This window comes from Doryrhamphus excisus, linkage group LG17 (genome assembly GCF_037039965.1).
Source record: "Doryrhamphus excisus strain RoL-2023G ecotype Guam linkage group LG17, RoL_Dexc_Guam_v1.1, whole genome shotgun sequence".
NCBI classification, from domain to species: Eukaryota; Metazoa; Chordata; class Actinopteri; order Syngnathiformes; family Syngnathidae; genus Doryrhamphus; species Doryrhamphus excisus.
This window is the reverse complement of record NC_136373.1, coordinates 10,446,223-10,464,543: the sequence shown is the minus strand read 5'-3', so window position 1 is coordinate 10,464,543 and position 18,321 is coordinate 10,446,223. Positions and strand designations below refer to the sequence as shown.

The following is an 18,321-nucleotide window of genomic DNA, read 5'->3' as shown; positions in this document are numbered from 1 at the left end:
GACAGACGAGGAGTTCAATGGCCCACTCAGATGTGGCTCATACCTTGAGGGCTTGGTTAAGGAGGCATCGTGGCACACTGTGCTTTTAGGATGCAACGTGCCTTTTTGGTCAGGCTTTGCCACGATAAACATAGAATGCTCTTTGTTCACTCCACACACCGTGGGCCACTTTGACTGGAGACCCACACAAAGCCAATGGAAGAATAAGATGAGAGCACCATCACTTGGTCCTGGTAGGTAGGAGGGGTAGGAGGGTCTCTGGCGGTCTGTGGTTCAGGACATGACAGCAGCACAGTGGCTGCTTTGTTGCTTTCTGAAGCACAGATGCAGACGATTTCTGGACAGGAAATCGGCCGATACTGGTGGGTGGCTGATCGATCAGTGCAACACTATCAATAATAATTACCATATTAATTATAATATGGATGATGGCACATCATATGTAGCTCTTCATATGAAATATGATGGTTCTTGCTTCCATTTCCCGGAGCTGCCTTCAGCTGACCTTTCTCCTCTCCACGCCTTCCCACCTCATCCATTTGCTGGTTGATCTCTGGATCTTCAATGTCATCTATAGTTTCACTGTGGGGCACTTCAGTAAGGCTTCTGATTGGTAGTTCAAGAACTCCTTTGCCGTGGGTGCTAATTTTGGACCAACAGCGCGGTACCCCAAGCCACCTCTTCCCATACAAAGTTAGGTTCTGCTCCATCTCCTCCACCGTTATTGGGACCTCGTAGATCATGAGTGGCCACATTATTAGGGAGAAGTCCAAACTGGAGGCACCAGAGCTTGTCCAGACTGGTGGGGATGTCCTGCCTTAGAACCTGGACCTGGTCTTTGTCCCCAAAGCTTGCCTTGTCCCACCTGAGGGGTTGCTCTGAGACCATCGGTACTGGATGGTCACCAATGCAGAACCTCCCATCCTTCAGGTCTCCCTTAACTATTGAGATCCTTTGGGTTATTTTTTTGGCTTAAGTTTCATCCTGCAACTTTCCACGCAGCCGCCTGTTGAATGATGCAGTCGTGGCCATGAAGGCTCAGATCAGTGGTTCTGTAGTAGTCCTCCCACCTCCCATCCCAAGGCCCTGAAAAAAGTTAACATTAACAAGTTAACTTAACATTTTTCAATTCAATTCAGTTCAAACATTTTATCTCCGAGGGCCAATTTAAAGGACACAAAGGAATAAAAGGCTCCTTGACGGAACCCTTCTTAGGAATGGGGATGATTGTGCAATGTTTCCACTTGTGGTGGTCATCGAGGTCTGGAACAGTTGCTGGAATGTTGTTGGACACCAGTAAACAATTCCAGTCCATCAATGCTGCTTTTTCTGACCTCTTGACGACAGGTGCATAAGCTGGAGCAACCAAATGCTGTCATAGTCTGCAGAACCAAGGGAACTGAGACTGCCTTGGAAGCATTTGGAATAGAACCGGAGCATTTGTCCAATTTTTTTTTTTAATCCCTTCAGGGATATATCAATTGAACAGTGGTTAAAATCACCATCAGGAATTTTGGAGCATCTGGGGAGATTGATTGTAACCTGTTTTGGGGTGTTCTTGACATATTCAATGGCCAAAGATAGCAAAATAAGTCAAAGGTACAGGACAAGGCAAGTTTAATTTAATACAGCAAAAAAAAACACAGATTTCCCCAGAATAGATTTGAAACAACAGTACTGTCAACAGGAAAACAAATAGTCACCTCATCAGCAATATTTCCAAAAAACATCCCTGCAGATGTCTTCCAGTGATTACAAAACAATCATATATAGATTTATTTACAGTCATACGTTACTATTATATATACATATTACTATTAGGACATGCTTGGAGGTTAGACTGCATCATCATACCACACTGACTACTAGACTCAGAATGACAAGGTACTAGGTGACATTACAAATTAGTTCAGTGACCATGAACGGGAAGGAAATCATCTTGCCTTCAGTCAACCGTCCATGAAGACACGCTGAGCAGCTTGGGATATTTACACAACTCACACAATGTATTGTCTTGAATACAACCTAAATACACAAACACCCACAAGAGATTGTCTTGAATACAACTTAAATACACAAACACCCACAAGACAAGAAAAGAACCAAACCACAGGAATATTTAGCAAAGACTTGAATGGAAAAATAGCTCTCTGGAGACAGGGCCAGCCTGTACTTTTGGATCTCCTGATCTTAGACCCCCCCCGCTCCACCACATTAGCTCTTTTTCTTTTACTCCAAAAAATCCAAATCCAAATGATTACTGGGGTTGGCCAATATTTTTGAGATACTGGTATAAATTCTTCCAATGATAATAAAAACATTGTTGACGCATTGGCGACTCACACGTTAAGCAGCATGTAGTATGATATGTAGCTATGATATCCGCATTACCGGGATCACAGAATTGGCCAATAAAAAGGGAATTCACGGTTAAATGTGGAATGTGTAAATTGACATGTGAATGAAAGCCGTCATTCTGAGGAGAAGGAATGTTGGTGTGGGGAAGTATTTACTCATTCGTGGTGGAATCATTCCAAACACTAAACCGCCTCCTCACCAACCCAAAATGTTCCAATGGAGATAAAGAGTGGTAAAAGTTGGCGGAACCTCCTCTTACGGAGCGTGAATGGAAGCTAGCAAGGGTTAACTTGGTGGTTGTGTGTGGCCAACCTGCTAACCACTCCTCCACCATGCAGCCCATTTTTGAATTAGTGAGCAAAATTGTCCATTGATTCATCCATCCTTTTTCTATGCCATATTCTTACCCCAATGGGGGCGTGGGGGTTGGGCAGGGCCCACATTCATACCTATGGACAATTTGGAGTGGCCAATGAAGCTAACGTGTTTTTTTGGAATGTGGGAGGAAACCCACCATGGTGGTAAAAAGGAATTCTAAAAAATTCAAATGAGGAAAAAGGAATTGGGGAAAAAAGAAAAGGCTCCATAAGGCCCTATGTATGCACGGTCCAGGGGTGGCAGAGGAAGGCAGAGCAGAGACAAAAAAGAGAAAATGAGCATGGCTGAAAGCAGAGGAAAAGCGGAGACTGCAGATGAAGAAATTGTTACTAAATGTAATATGGAAGTGGTTTGGTTCCGATAGAGCAGATGTGGGGCTAGAGACCATAACATGCAAAGTTTGCAAAGCTACAGTGGCGGCAAAAGGTGGGAACACAAGAAATGAGTTCTACCATCTCAAGCGCAAACAGCTGAGTAGGAAGAGTCATGACGCATGAGCGTCAGCAAGCACGTCTATGATTAGCCAGTCCGAAATACAAACGCATCGTTAGGTAGAATGCATTTGCCGTATTGTATTTGTTTATTAGCAATAAACCAATAATGTACTTCACGATTTGAGCCAAGTGGATTTTATTATACGGTTTAGGGCAGGGGTGGGCAAACTACGGCCCGGGGGCCACATGCGGCCCACCAAGTGTTTGAATCCGGCCCGCCAGTTGCTTTTTCAGTATTTCAACTTTTAACATACAAACTGGCAACATGTCTTATTTAGTCATTTTTTTTTTAAATGTAAAATTTAGTGACATAGTTTGATGTTTAAAGTGCTCCTGAAAAAAGCCACATGAGAACATACAGCTACAATTAGACAAATCATTCAAGGAAAATGTGTGTGTTAAATACATGTTCTGGCCCCCTGGACAATTTTGTTAACTCAATGCGGCCCACGAGTCAAAATATTTGCCCACCCCTGGTTTAGGGTTTGTAGCTTTTATACGAGACTCAGCTGAATTGAACTATAGTCATAACGTGATACATCCCAAAAATATGATACATGCTAAGGTCGTTACCACCCAACCCTAGTGATTACTTAATGGGGGGAGGAGAAGGAAGGATCCTGTTTTCTTCTGTTTTTACAACAGAAAGATGTTTCAACCCACAATAGCACAAAGATGTGTTTTTGGTTATTGCCACACATTATGTTTCATTGACACGCCAATCATTATTGCTTTAGCAATCGAAGCACTGGGATCAATGCTGCACACTTAACCAAGAAACCCAAGAGTTAAGAACGTGTGTCGCTGTATAAGGAGGTCATTAGAATAGTTTATTTTTCAAACTGCAGAATTCCCTCTGAGAAGTGTTAAAAAAGCTTTTAATCATAATATGCTACAAATCATAGAAGGCTTGGCTACATTAGTCTATGCTTATATAGTAAATATGCCAAAAGCACTGTATAATAATAATAATAATAATAGGGCGGCACGGCGGTCTAGTGGTTAGCGCGCAGACCTCACAGCTAGGAGACCAGGGTTCAATTCCCACCCTCTGCCATCTCTGTGTGGAGTTTGCATGTTCTCCCCGTGCACGCGTGGGTTTTCTCCGGGTACTCCGGTCTCCTCCCACATTCCAAAAACATGCTAGGTTAATTGGCCACTCCAAATTGTCCATAGGTATGAATGTGAGTGGGAATGGTTGTTTGTCTATATGTGCCCTGTGATTGGCTGGCCACCAGTCCAGGGTGTACCCCGCCTCTCGCCCGAAGACAGCTGGGATAGGCTCCAGCACCCCCGTGACCCTCGTGAGGAAAAGCGGTAGAGAATGAATGAATAATAATAATAATAATACTGTAGAATACGCCTCAATGTGTGTGGTATTGGTATGGTCTAATCCCAGGTTTCCGTTTGCCTCGTCACCAGTGCTACCTTTGACCTTTTATTTATTATCCAACCTCCACCCTACCCCTGCCGGACCTCCTTCCCAGGAGCCCGTCCAGCAGTGGCGTTATGAGCTCCTAACCATGCAGCTCCAACTTCACCTGGTCCTGCCGCCCCCTCCAACATTGCTTCCACACATCCAATTGCAAGCCAGCAGCAAACTTTCACACCTGACTGACCTGCATGCTAGCTTCATTTTTGTACTTTGGAATGATTCATGAGCTACATGAAGATAGCAGGGAGATGATGATGGACAACTCGGGGCTTCAAGCCTTTACTAACGTTGGTTACTGGGAAAAGGTATGTACTGAAGGCTCAGGAGCAAGTGGACAGCCGGGTGATCCACTTCTTCTGAGGGGGGTTTGGTTTCTAGTGGGTGGGGGAAGGAATCAGCGGGCAGCCCAGATAAAACCACCGTGCCCACTCCCCTTCCCTGAGACCAAAGAGGCAGGGGGCTGGAGTGAAGACTTTTACCAGCAACCGTTGCGGCTCACATGACGGAGCAGCTCTTGGTCTTCTCCTTCTTGAACGTGGAGGAGAGCAAGTCCGTCCTGCTGGACAGGTGAAGCAGTCTTTTGGACAGGCGGCGGGAGGGGCCAGGCTTCAGGACGGGCTGCAGCTGGTTGATGCACATCATGGCCGCCGTACGGAACACACTGTGAATGCTCTTTTCGGAGGTGAAGGCTGAGCACTCCAGGTAGGACTCGACCCCCAGCTGCTTGGCCAAAGCAGCACCCTGGAACAAAAACCATGGCTTATTGGTGACTGTTGCAACTGTCCATCCATCCATCCATTTTCATTTTGCTTATCCTCACGAGGGACGCCGGGTAAGCTGGAGCCGATCCCAGCTCGCTCTGAACCGAGTGTGAAATAAAGTTATGCTCATCATAACTTTGACTTTCTGGTGCAGTTTTTGCTACAATGTTTTATATCTAGTTTCAAACTCCACACACTTCTTATCCCACCATTTGTCTTCTTTACAAGGTCCAGTCTTCATGCACTTGGAGAGGGATCCCTCAGACCCCCCCCCCCCACTGAAGTTGAGCATGGACGTCGAGCCAAGGTCCCAGGGTATGGAGAAATGGTGTGCTACTTTCTATTTGGAGTCATACAGTACGACTTAGGGGGATTAAGGAAGTCACAAAGATGATGAAATAAATAGAAACGCTGGAACTGATGTTTCAGTTGCTGTGATTTCCTTTTTGTTTATTAAATTGTAAACATTGAGGGCTCTAATTTCATGGCGCAGCGTGGCACGGCCTACTCTGTGGTAATTTGGTCCAGTGCACCACTGGGCACAGCCAATTTGGGAAACTGGACTGCGCTGATATGGGCGTGGCGGCGCACCAGTGGAGGAGTCTACATTTTCAGCTTAGCACAGTGACAATTTTGTGACAAAATAGCGCACCAAAGGTGCGGAGAAAGCTTGCCAATCTATTGTGAGGCCTAATGGTAAATTGGCTGACAGGCCCGCAGTGCAGACCGTCAGCAAACCCTCACAGGCACATGTTTTAGAGTGTCACGTACATTTGAGTGGAAAAAACAAGCAACCACTATTTAATGTAAGCATCTGAACCAGCATGTACTTTTTTAAATTAAAAACGGGGCCAACGCTACACTGGGGCGGGGGAGGGAGGACCAAATAAATAAATGGCTTGTCCCCCCAAATCAACATTTTAGAAGTAAAAACTCTGCTAGAAAAAAAGCACAAGACAGTTCCACTCATCGTTCATCTCTGTGGTTCTGCTTCTTCACACGTCAGATCGCCCCCCACCCCAAGTAACCATCCAATCACAAATGAGCCAACACACATTTGTGCAAACAGAAAGTGAGCCACTAGACAAATAATAATTAACAACTAAAAATAAGGAAGGCTGCACGGCGGCCGAGTGGTTAGCGTGCAGACGTCACAGTTAGGAGACCTTAGTTCAATCTGTGTGGAGTTTCCATGTTCTCCCCGTGCATGCGTGGGTTTTCTCCGGGTACTCCGGTTTCACCCCCATTCCAAAAACATGCTAGGTTAATTGGCCATTCCAAATTGTCCATAGGTATGAATGTGGGTGTGAATGGTTGTTTGTCTGTATGTGCCCTGTGATTGGCTGGCCACCAGTCCAGGGTGTACCCCGCCTCTCGCCCCGCGACCCTTGTGAGTGGTAAGAAATGAATGAATTAATGAATAAAATCAAGGATTAATATAAAGTTAGTTGTTAAAATCTGGCTGTAGGATATATTTTTTTACTGTTCATTTTTTCTCAATGAATATGAATATACCAACGGTTCTCCTATTTGGACATGTAGAGCAGGAATGCTGGTGGATACTTTGGTTAGCCTGCTGCTGTGTTTAATGTAACTGTCCGGAACCGATGACGTGTCCCACCAGTGGTTTATGTGGTGAATGACGCATGGTGGCCTCTGATGGCGTTCATTTAATTGGTTAAGATTACATATTGTTAAACCCTCACGCCTTCTCTCCTCCCTCTTTGCCACTTGAGCCGGTCGGAGGGATGGAGGCATGGGTGCGCCAAGCTGCTCTGTACTGCTCCACTCACAAAAATTGCTAATTATGCTGGCCACACACAGGCCGCGCCAGGTCTACGAAATGAGAGCCTAATGTATGCTTTCTCACCCACCTGCTCATAGGTGACTGGGCTCTGCTTCTGATTGGACAGTTCCATCAAAGTGCAGACATCGGTCCTCAGGTCAATCTTACAGCCAATAAGTAAGATGCGTGTTGTTGGGCAGAAGTCCAAGATCTCAGCCTTCCACTGTGGACAGGATTCAGTTATTCATTTTGCGGCTAATATATAATAACTTAAAAACTAATTGCACAACGTCACAGGTTCATTTCACACACAAAAAGAGCTGAATGTCTTCATGTGTACTATATGGATGGAAGTCTATGGGGGGCACCAGGACTACACCTACAGTAAGTGAAAGACTGTAGTTGATCCCCTTTTCACAATCTCTGTTTTAGTTATCCCAAAATGGGTTTTAAGTGGTTGAGTTCAGGGTTCCCATGTTCATCCACACCAAACTCACGCTAGCATACCCTTGAGGATCTTTCCATATTTCTGCACTGGAACAGAAAATAATCTTCCAGAATTGCTTTGCAAGATTCGATTTAAATGTTATTCAATTAAGTACAAATGTCTATTTGCACCAATATTCCAAAATGTCTTGGTAAGATGAAGAATTGGGATTGAGGATGAACTCCCAAGTCTACCCAAACCCTGATTGATGAATGAACTGTTAAGTTCCAAGAGTGCCTTTACCTTCTTCAGACTGCTGTCCACAGCGTCTGGTCGGCTGATGTCAAAACACAGCAACACTGCATCAGAATTGCTGTAGCACAGAGGCCTCACGTTGTCGTAGTATGAAGAACCTTGCAGGCAGAAGAGGGATGCTCATTAATAGGCGAAGCCACGAGACGTGTGCTCAGCAATGCTAGAGGACCTACGAGCTTGCAGGCAGGAAAATACGGGAAGATGTAACGAGGCTCAAACAAAGGAACACCTGGCAAACACGTGCAACGGGTAGAGCCCAAGAGCTGAGGTCATTAGGAGAGTGAAAGCAGGGATGTCTCATGGCTTCTGCCAGGACCAGGGAGAGAGGTGTCGATGGCGAGAGGAGAACAGCAGAGGTCAGCGAACACCACAGAAGGACAGAGGCACAATGTCACAACAGGCACCAAAATGCTCATCCCAGGCCAATAAAAACAATTGCACATCCCAGCCACGCCCCCTGTCCTGTTGATTATAAAAAGGCTTGGATCACTAATCTGTATTAAACATAAAGGTAATTATGAACTAGAAAATCATGGAAAGAAGGAAAAACACCATTGTAATGCCTGCTACAACTAAAGGTACAGTTGTTTGGACAAATAGTATAACCATGACAACAAATATAGCTCATAAGAGTAACATTTTTGTTATAGTTATTCATGTAAGAATATGAATGAAAACCATGGAAGTTGCTAGATCTCATCTCTATGGACAGGCAGGATAGCAGAGAAAATAACGCCTGTAAGATGCTTTTGAAGGCATATTGTTTAAGCCAAACTCTTTACTTAACTGTCCCCAGAAACTAGCTAGAACTACTTTCCTCAGCACCCAAATCCCACCCGAACTGGGCTCAGAGAGTCGCTGATGATGGACTTCCCTGCTTATGGAGCTGTCATACAACTTCATGTCCAAAATAAAAAATGTAATTAAATTATGAAATCGAATGTGGGGAATTTATTTACACATTTTTTTCCCCAATAAACATTTGTTGAAAAGGCTCTTTTTAGTGAGAAACACTTTACTCTGTGGAGCCCTTTAAATGAAACTTGAGCTATTTATGTTATCATCATTATACACCAATAAAGTGAATATCACTGCAGACTGCAACCACAATAACACAAGATTGTATTGTACAACATTAAAGATGCATGATTTATAATTGCCTCAGGAATGTTTCAGTCTGACGGCAGACCTTTAGTCCGAGTAAAACGATACAGTGATACAGCAGCCGCAACAGGGAGGAAAGAGGAACGCTCCATCTGCAGGGATTATGTGAAATGATTATCACTTCCCCTGACGAGCCTCACGTTGCTGTCCCTGGAAGTGTCCCTTTGCTCATACAGGATCTATTCCGTTCCAGAGAAAGGGATGATGACAGTCTAGCATCAGTGATCATCCTCATTCATCTCCTCTTGCAGGAGATTACACAAGTGGAAAGTTTAGCTCGGAGCAGACAGACGCTCCCACTCATGCTCAGAATTCTTAAGTAATCCACCCCCCGAAAAAATCCTCTGCTCAGCCTGCAATTCCTCCAGTCCCTGTTGTTACCACAGCAACAGCCTTGGAACCCACCATCTACCATCATCCACCCCTCCCACTTCGCTCCCATTGCCAGTCAGCCATTCAACACCACAAAGTGCCCACCCACACACTCCTGGGGACATTCCTCTCAGTGGGGACACATCGTCAGACAATCACACTCAAACACACAGCCATGCCGACACCCCACCTAGACGCTCCATTTAAACATCTCTGATAGAATGATACGTTTACTTTGGGCAACTGTAACTTTCAGAGGAGGTTCAGTCGTCCCCTTATAGCTGCAGACAAAAGGAAATGACTCATTTCTCATTACACGATCATCTAAATTGATTTATGGCCTGGACGACATCGGGGAAAGAACACAAGAATGTGCACACGCATGGCTGTGTGGATACACATAAAAAATGTGTATCCATACAGGCATGCGTTTATTGTTATTATTATTATTTTATGAATACTTAACACATTATTTCCACCATATCAAGCAGTAGAAGTAGTGGCTTTGCCGGCTGTAAGGCACAGGATGCGGAATAGCGACACGCTGTGAGGAAACATCTCGGCTCCATCTTAGTAGATAGTAAACCTAGCTTAAGGGAAAAAACTTAAGGGAACTGTTTCACGAATAAAGTATTTTTTTGTAATGATGGTTGTAAATTGTGAACACTGGAAGATGATTGCTGATGTCATTAATTAGCCGGCCACTAGGAGTGGTGTTGGCAAAGTCATTGGCAAATATATTGTAGATGAAGGTGGCATCATGGTCTGTAATTCTACTTGGTCGGTAATCTTGGGATATAAACTCAAGCTGTATATTGTGTCGATAAAGTCTTTTCTTATGTGGATTCAGAAGCTCAATATTGAAATCTCCACAAATGAAAATAGTTTTTTGATTAATCTTTATAAAGGTTGTTTTGATCCAATCATTAAGGGGAAGAGGGAAAGGATGGGTCTGGGGGCGTAGGGGTCCTGACAGTTAGTGGTGCACGAAGCCATGCTCACATCATTCATCTAGTTTTCAGGAAACTCCAAGAAAAACTCTGGTAACACTGCTGGAAGTCCAAGTCGACAGGCTAGCTTGGCCTAGTCGGTTGTTGAGTTTAAAAAAACTACAAGGAAAAAAAAGCTAGAAGGAAAAACTGAAACTGCTGAAGGACCAAGTCAACAACAGGAAGTGTTGATTGTGTAGTGTATGTGTATCAGGGCTTTGAAAGACATCCACCATTAGCATCCTAACTATCATAAAACCATCATACACTCCGACGGACTCGCGTACAGTCATGGCACCAAACAATCCTGCTTGTCCATCCATTTATGAGTTTGCAGGCTACTTCTTGGTTCATGGAGAATGATAAAAATAGTCAGGAAAAGATGGCCAGGACTCGACCATTTGGATTATGGGGTAAGAATAATATGACTCAAACAGGACAAAAAATAACCACAGTAAAAAATAATGACGTACCCTATTTATGCCTGCCTGCTTGTCCTTCTGTTTATTAGTCAGTCGGGTACGTCTTGGTTCATGTCATGGAAATATGGACACTACACTACCATATCGTAAACTACTGACACCTTGCTAGCATTTGTGTTCTTGGGGTGGGTAACGAATGCATTGCACAGAAAGACCAAAATAATTCCTCTATCCTCATTTTTATGAATGAATTTGCTGCAAATTTACTTTAATGGAATTAATTTAATGGAATGGAAGAACACATGATGCAAAAACTTCCCAAATCAAATATGCTTGAACAAACACGGCTCAACGGGGGAGAAAAGCTACCAAAAGAACCCAAGCCAAGAACCCAACTCCATGGGTCAGTCAGATGGGCTGCTCCAGTGGTTGGATTCCCATCCTTAATCCCCTGCATTGTGCTGTTTGTGCAAGCGACCCGAAGCGGCATATGGCAGAAAAAAATGCAGGTCACTAGAGTTTCCAGGCTGCCTCCTGTGTCTGTCTGCTCTGGAAAACCCACTCCTGCTTTGCACCCTCATCCCCCGGCATCAGGCCCAACTCAATGCTGACCTCGGGACTACATTACAGTCAGCATCCAGAGGGATTAAACAGGTGGTGACGGTAACCAGGTCAACACAGTAGACGGCAGATCCCAGAGGAGATCCGCCCTGACACACTGACCTTCTTTTTCACGCTGACTGCAAATGAACATATGATGCCCAAAGTTGGCAAGAACTACAAGTGAAGCGGACACAATATTGCCTCTCCCTCACTCTCGCTCTTGTTTACATGCCTGGGTTCTAGTCACGTGTTAGACCTGGGAAAACTACATTTGACAAGCGAGGCAAATACACTAACTGGCCACTTAATTCTGCAAACTCAAATGGGATCCAACACAAAAGTCTGTAATTAACATGATAATGCTCAGTTGTGATGCGTTTAATGTTTACTGTGTGAATTCTGACAACATTCACACGCTATTGTAGGTCGGCCATTTTCATCTCTTTATTGTGTGAATGTTGAAAGCATTCGCAAAATCTATTCTTTCTTCCGACTTCTTAATCCGCCTCATTTTTTGACCACTAAGCTACTCCTCCATTTCTAACCCAGTTTTAAACAAAGCCAACATCAAAATATTCAGCTTACTTGGGACAAGTGAGGTACCTATTCAGGCTTTTCAAAATATCCTACATTGTAATATTCAAAGAGCGGTGCAGCAATGCCCTTCTCCTCGTGCATGCGTGGGTTTTCTTCGGTTTCCTCCCACATTCCAAAAACATGCTAGGTTAATTAGCCACTCCAAATTGTCCATAGGTATGAATGTAGGTGGGAATGGTTGTTTGTCTATATGTGCCCTGTGATTGGCTGGCCACCAGTCCAGGGTTTACCCCGCCTCTGGCCCGAAGACAGCTGGGATAGGCTCCAGCACCCCCGCAACCCTCGTGAGGATAAGCGGTAGAGAATGAATGAATGAATGAATGAATGAATGAATGAATGCAGCAATGCCCTATAATTACAGCGCCTACAACTACACACATACTGCTGAATCCATTGCAAATGTTTGGCTCTGTTAGTAGAGCATCAGGTTCTTAGTCAGGATGGTGTGAGTTCAAATACAGCATCAAGCTCACCCACCTGGATACTTTATGCAGTACTATAAATATCATGATATTACAGCAGATGAAAGACACTGTCCACTTATTAACTAATTGGTACCGGTGCCGGGGGCTTCGACGCGTGTGTCGAGTAATTGAGTGGGTGCTTCCTCGACGCGTCTATCGAGGCATGATTCGTTGGGGGGGGGGCCAGAAATGACGACGACGGAAGCCTTGCTGCCCGGCTGTACGACCTGACTGATTTGGTTACTGGTTCAGAATTTGATTGCGATGATTGCTTGCCACTCAGTGATATAAACCCCTCAGGCTTAGACATTAAAATGTGGGGTTTTGTGGAGAGAATCAGCCAGTTGAGCGAGTGGATAGTGTTTGGCGATAGTTTGGAGTGTTTGGTTAGGAGTAGGAGTAGTAGTAGTAGTACACTTACGTTAGTTTGGAGTTCAGAGAGAGAAGGTGAGATGGAGATGAAAGAGCCAGCTGTGGAGGAATGGGGGGCCACTAAAAAAGTGACGTGTGGTCACTGATGGTGCGCCCAACATGGTTGCCTGTGTGAAAGACCCGAAGCTCCGGCATCATATTTGGATTGCTCACACACTCAACCTGATCGTGAAGAAGGCACTTGACCACCCTGTTCTATCTGGCATCCGAGCCAAATCAAGGAAGGGGGTTGGCTACTTTAGAAGCAGCACCAGCACCAAACAAGAAATTGCTGCAAGAGTTTGAGACAAGATGGCAGCTCAACAGCTCATACTAAAATGCTGCAACAATTGGTTGAATGAAGGGAGCCAGTTGGAGCAGCATCGGCAGGGCTCCAACACCACATACCACTCTTGACATTGTTGGAGGGGCGTTTCCCTGCTGGCTCCGTTCTGTGATGCCACAGTTGACCTGTCAGCAGCCTCTTGAAAATGCTAAAGCAATCCCTTCAGGAGGAAGTGGCTAGGCCGGCCTCAGCGGTTGCACATGAAATGGGAGAGCAACTCATAAGACTCCTCCGGGAGAAGCTACACACCTTGCAGTCAGTGAGCATCGTGTCGCAAGCTACACTGCTGGACCCGCGATTTAAAGTCATAGGATTCTCCAGCCCAAATAGAGCCTCACAAGCAATAAAGTGACCGACCTCGGAATGGACAATTTAAATGGCAACCTCTGCTAGTGAAAAGTCACTTAGAATTTTCCATTAGTGAATCACTTTGTGGATTCAACAACCATGGCATAGCTTACTTAATCATTTGGCGCACTTTAGCATTAGGAATATTCTGATTGGTCATCTGACAGCCGTATAGCTCAGCTAGTAGAGTGCTTGGTTTGCAATCTGAAGGTCCTAAGATAGAGTTCAGACGTGCCAGGCCGCTTGAAATGGTGCTATAAAAAATGTCAGAAGAAATGTGAGAAGACAGTCAACTCCAGACTTTTTGATTTTGGATTGCAAAAGCACACCACTACATATTTAACAATGACAGAATGTTGTGTATCCACCTTTTGCTCAAAGCCTACTGGAGTAGGCTCCTTCATACCTAGTGCTAACAGAGTAAAATAAAGAAAACAGTAAAGAAAGGTCATGGAGTACTGAAGAGAGGCCTGTCACAATATCAAATGTTGCTGGTCAGTAATCAAATATTGTCAATATTCAATATTATCACAACATTTTTTCGACAATTTCTTCAGTCATTTTAGTCATGGTGTCATTCACATTAGCACCACTAGTGTATCGTGGACCTGTGTGAGACCTGTGTTTAGCTTGTTTGTGTGTGGAGAGTGTTTACTGCTCAGATGAGCTGCGTTTTTTCCCCCACTCAGAATCTGCAAGTATTCATTGGACATTGTAAAACATTCCTTACATTAAAGCCTTAAAACACAATGTGGTGAAAATATACTCATCGAAGAACCACTTAGCGTGCTAAACTAAGCTCTAAGAGGAGATTCGGCCAACTTTCACTGCCGTTTGTCACCGTTTCAACCTGTTTAGGTCCGGAGGTCCGCCGGGTAAATACTTCTCCAAACGCGAACGTTCCCCTCTCACCATGACAGCATTTGATTCATCTTAGGTATCCGCTGTGGCGAGCAAACACCAACTCTGCTTGTTTACTTTATCCTTTATACCGGTATACGTCATTTTCTTATCATTGGAAGAAAATATACTAGTATACCAGCATATAGCAAATATGGCCCAACCCTACTTAATATAAACTTTGACAGAAGCTGGCAACTTGACTTGCAAGGAGTCAGAGCCAGTCAATCCAAAATAACCTTTTTAATTATCTTTTCACATGCAGTAATCAAGACAATTACCTCAATAACCTCACCCAACCGAAAAATCTGTGACTTCCCATACTCTTCAATAGTCAAATGTTTCATCGTTCATATTGTATATCACACATCCTTTAATCATGTACATTCAGTAAAAATATGTAATACTAATTACCTGACGTGTCCCAAAGACTGAGCTCCACTCTTTGCTCCTCCAGCTCCAGACAGGCAGTGTAGTTCTCAAACACTGTCGGCATGTAGGTCTGCGTGGAACAATGAAAATGAGCATGCTGCCATTAGTGGGGGAGGTGTCACTCAGCCAGTCAGCAACAGGTATGGAAAGGGGAATTGCTGTATAGAATGTGGGAAAATTGCACCAAAAAAGGTCAAGTGCTGAGATACAGTGCATCCGGAAAGTATTCACAGCGCTTCACTTTTTCTACATTTTGTCATGTTACAGCCTCATTCCAAACTGAATTAAATTAATCTCTTACCTCAAAATTCTACACAAAATACTCCATTATGACAATGTGAAAAAATGTTTTTTTGACATGTTTTGAATTTATTAAAAATAGAAAACAAAAAAATCACATTTACACAAGTATTCACAGCCTTTGCAATGAAGCTCAAAATTGAGCTCAGGTGCATCTTTTTTCCACTGATCATCCTTGAGATCTTTCTACAGCTTAATTGGAGTCCACCTGCAGTAAATTCAGTTGATTGGACATGATTTGGAAATATAATAACTGTCTATATAAGGTCCCACAGTTGACTGTGCATGTCAGAGCACAAACACCAAGCATGAAGTAAAAAGAACTGTCTGTAGACCTGCGAGACAGGATTGTCTTGAGGCACAAATCTGGGGAAGGATACAGAAAATTTTTTGCTGCTTTGAAGGTCCCAATGAGCACAGTGGCCTCCATTATTCGTAAATGGAAGACGTTTGGAACCACCAGGACTCTTCCTAGAGCTGGCCGGCCTTCTAAACTGAGCGATCGGGGAAGAAGGGCCTTAGTCAGGGAGGTGACCAAGGCCCCGATGGTCACTCTGTCAGAGCTCCAGCGTTCCTCTGTGGAGAGAGGAGAGCCTTCCAGAAGGACAACCATCTCTGCAGCAATCCACCAATCAGGCCTGTATGGTAGAGTGGCCAGACGAAAGCCACTCCTTAGTAAAAGGAACATGGCAGCCCGTCTGGAATTTGCCAAAAAGCATCTGAATGACTCTCAGACCATGAGAAACAAAATTCTCTGGTCTGATGAGACAAAGATTGAACTCTTTGGTGTGAATGCCAGGCGCCATGTTTGGAGGAAACCAGGCACTGCTCATCACCAGGCCAATACCATCCCTACAGTGAAGCATGGTGGTGGCAGCATCATGCTGTGGGGATGTTTTTCAGCAGCAGGAACTGGCAGACTAGTCAGGATAGAAGGAAAACGAATGCAGCAATATATAGAGATATCCTGGATGAAAACCTGCTCCAGAGCGCTCTTGACCTCAGTAGACTGGTCATGTACCTTGACCATATAGACAGTAGACATTAGCACACAGCCAAGATCTCAAAAGATTGGCTTCAGAACCACTCCGTGAATGTCCTGGAGTGGCCCAGCCAGAGTCTAGACTTGAATCCGATCGAACATCTCTGGAGAGATCTGAAAATGGCTGTGCACAGACGTCTCCCATCCAACCTGATGGAGCTTGAGACTTATTGCAAAGAAGAATGGGCAAAACTGCCTAAAGATAGGTGTGCTAAACTTGTGGGATCATATTCAAAAAGACTTGAGGCTGTAATTGCTGCCAAAGGTGGATCAACAAAGTATTAAGCAAAGGCTGTGAATACTTATGTAAATGTGATTTTTTTGTTTTCTATTTTTAATAAATTCAAAACATGTCAAAAAAACCTTTCCGGATGCACTGTAAATACGTCAAAGCAGCTTGTGTGTCTAATCGGCACTGCTGCAGACAGTCAGCGCTGTCTAAGCACAACAGACATCAGTAACAAGAAATGTGTGCCTATTTAAAGGTCTGAATGGGAACAGATGTAGACAACATTTTAGGTGGAAGAGGAAACGCTTGCACCTTCTGCAGTCAGACATACATACCTCTGGATAACAGTCCTTAGCCAGCACTTGCAACATTGCCGTTTTCCCGCATTGGACGTCTCCCACCAGAACCAGCTTGCATCTTGCCACCATCGGTGGGTGCGTGTTTCTCCTCTCCTTCATGGTGGCCACAATAGTGCAGTAGAAATTGGTGGAAATATGGCGAATAATCAGCGGTACAAGGCAAAAGAAAAAGAATAACATGTGCACCAGTTTCTCCTCGCCCACGAGGGGTGTCCGCAGTTGATCTGATTGAATTTGCCACTGCAGCTCTTTATACAGGGGGGGAGCAGCCAATAGGAGGCAGCCATTCCATCACTCTCGCATCTTGTGCTGCATGTACTCAGCACATACACTGGTTCGATGGCACGTCATCGTATAGAGAGGGGTCATTTAAAATAATTCATATACAGTGGTATGAAAAGGTTTGAGTACCCTGATCATTTTCAAGATTTTCCTTTCTAAATCACTGTTTGTCGGGATCAGAAATTTCAGTTCAATATATCATATAGCAGACTTACACAGCGATAGATGAGAAGGGAGATGAACTTTATAGGATTTACAGAAAGGGTGCCATAATTATTTAAACAAAAGTAGGCAGTTCTGACTCTGGGTACATTTATGTGATGAACTGTGCAGGATCATAAGGCATACGTGCTCCTTGATTTCTGCAGCATAGAGCATCATAGAGCATAAATAGGGTGGAAGTAATGCAAGAAGAGATTTGTAAATCAACATCCTCCTGTGAGTATACCTCCGGGAGCTCAAGCAGGACCACTCTGCTTTGGCATATAACTCACAATGGTGAGTGAGACGACCACAACCAGTAATAAAGCGTAGTGCACAATGATAGACATAAGACATTTTAAGGAGGCACTCATATACAGAACATCACCACCAATCAATCAGTGGTAAATGTTGCAGAAACAAGATATTTCCAAGCTCTGAGGGAGAAACAGGTAATAAAAATCCGATAATAATATTAAAATCGATAATAAAATCCAAGTTTCACTTGAAATTTATAGACTAGATATTTGTAATTAGTAACCATCTCTATTGGCTTACCGTTTCTAGTGCTAATGGTCTTGGCAGGCTAATTTCAGGTTTGAGAGAATGACATGACTGTTTCTCTGCATTTAAAACCAGTTCCAAGGATTGTAAACATGTCTGAATTGTATTAAAAGTAGGGCTGTCAAATCAAACATTTTAATCCCGGTTTACAAATTAATTAATCATTATGTCTCACTATGTCTGAAATATGGCCATTTTACCGTATTTTTAATTGAAAGAAAGTCAAATTATAGGGCAGGATTTGTCACGGTTCGGCATGCGGGTGATGCGATGCGACCCCAGGATGCAGAGATGAAGCGAATGGTGCAGGAAAAAGCTTAGCTTTTATTTCTGAAATACGGT

General features: G+C 44.0%; 1 protein-coding gene across 1 annotated transcript; it reads right to left on the bottom strand.

Annotated features, from left to right (window-relative positions):
* Positions 1-1,600: 1,600 nt before the first annotated feature.
* rnd1b (Rho family GTPase 1b) lies at positions 1,601-17,867 on the bottom strand. The gene is made up of 5 exons (XM_058084989.2): positions 16,909-17,867; positions 14,985-15,072; positions 7,943-8,052; positions 7,301-7,435; positions 1,601-5,406 (listed from the first exon to the last, which is right to left on the bottom strand). The coding sequence occupies exons 1-5, from the start codon at positions 17,110-17,112 to the stop codon at positions 5,161-5,163; spliced, it is 783 nt and encodes a 260-aa protein (XP_057940972.2). The 5' UTR covers positions 17,113-17,867; the 3' UTR covers positions 1,601-5,160.
* Positions 17,868-18,321: the final 454 nt, after the last annotated feature.

Bases quoted from the DNA above. Each gene is read 5' to 3' on its own strand.
- rnd1b (XM_058084989.2), bottom strand. From the start codon at position 17,112: ATGTTATTCTTTTTCTTTTGCCTTGTACCGCTGATTATTCGCCATATT. The intron at 7,436-7,942 runs GTAAAGGCACTC...TCCTGTCCACAG, and splicing joins TGGACAGCAGTCTGAAGAAG to TGGAAGGCTGAGATCTTGGA. The intron at 5,407-7,300 runs GTGGGTGAGAAA...TTTTTGTTCCAG, and splicing joins GCCCAGTCACCTATGAGCAG to GGTGCTGCTTTGGCCAAGCA.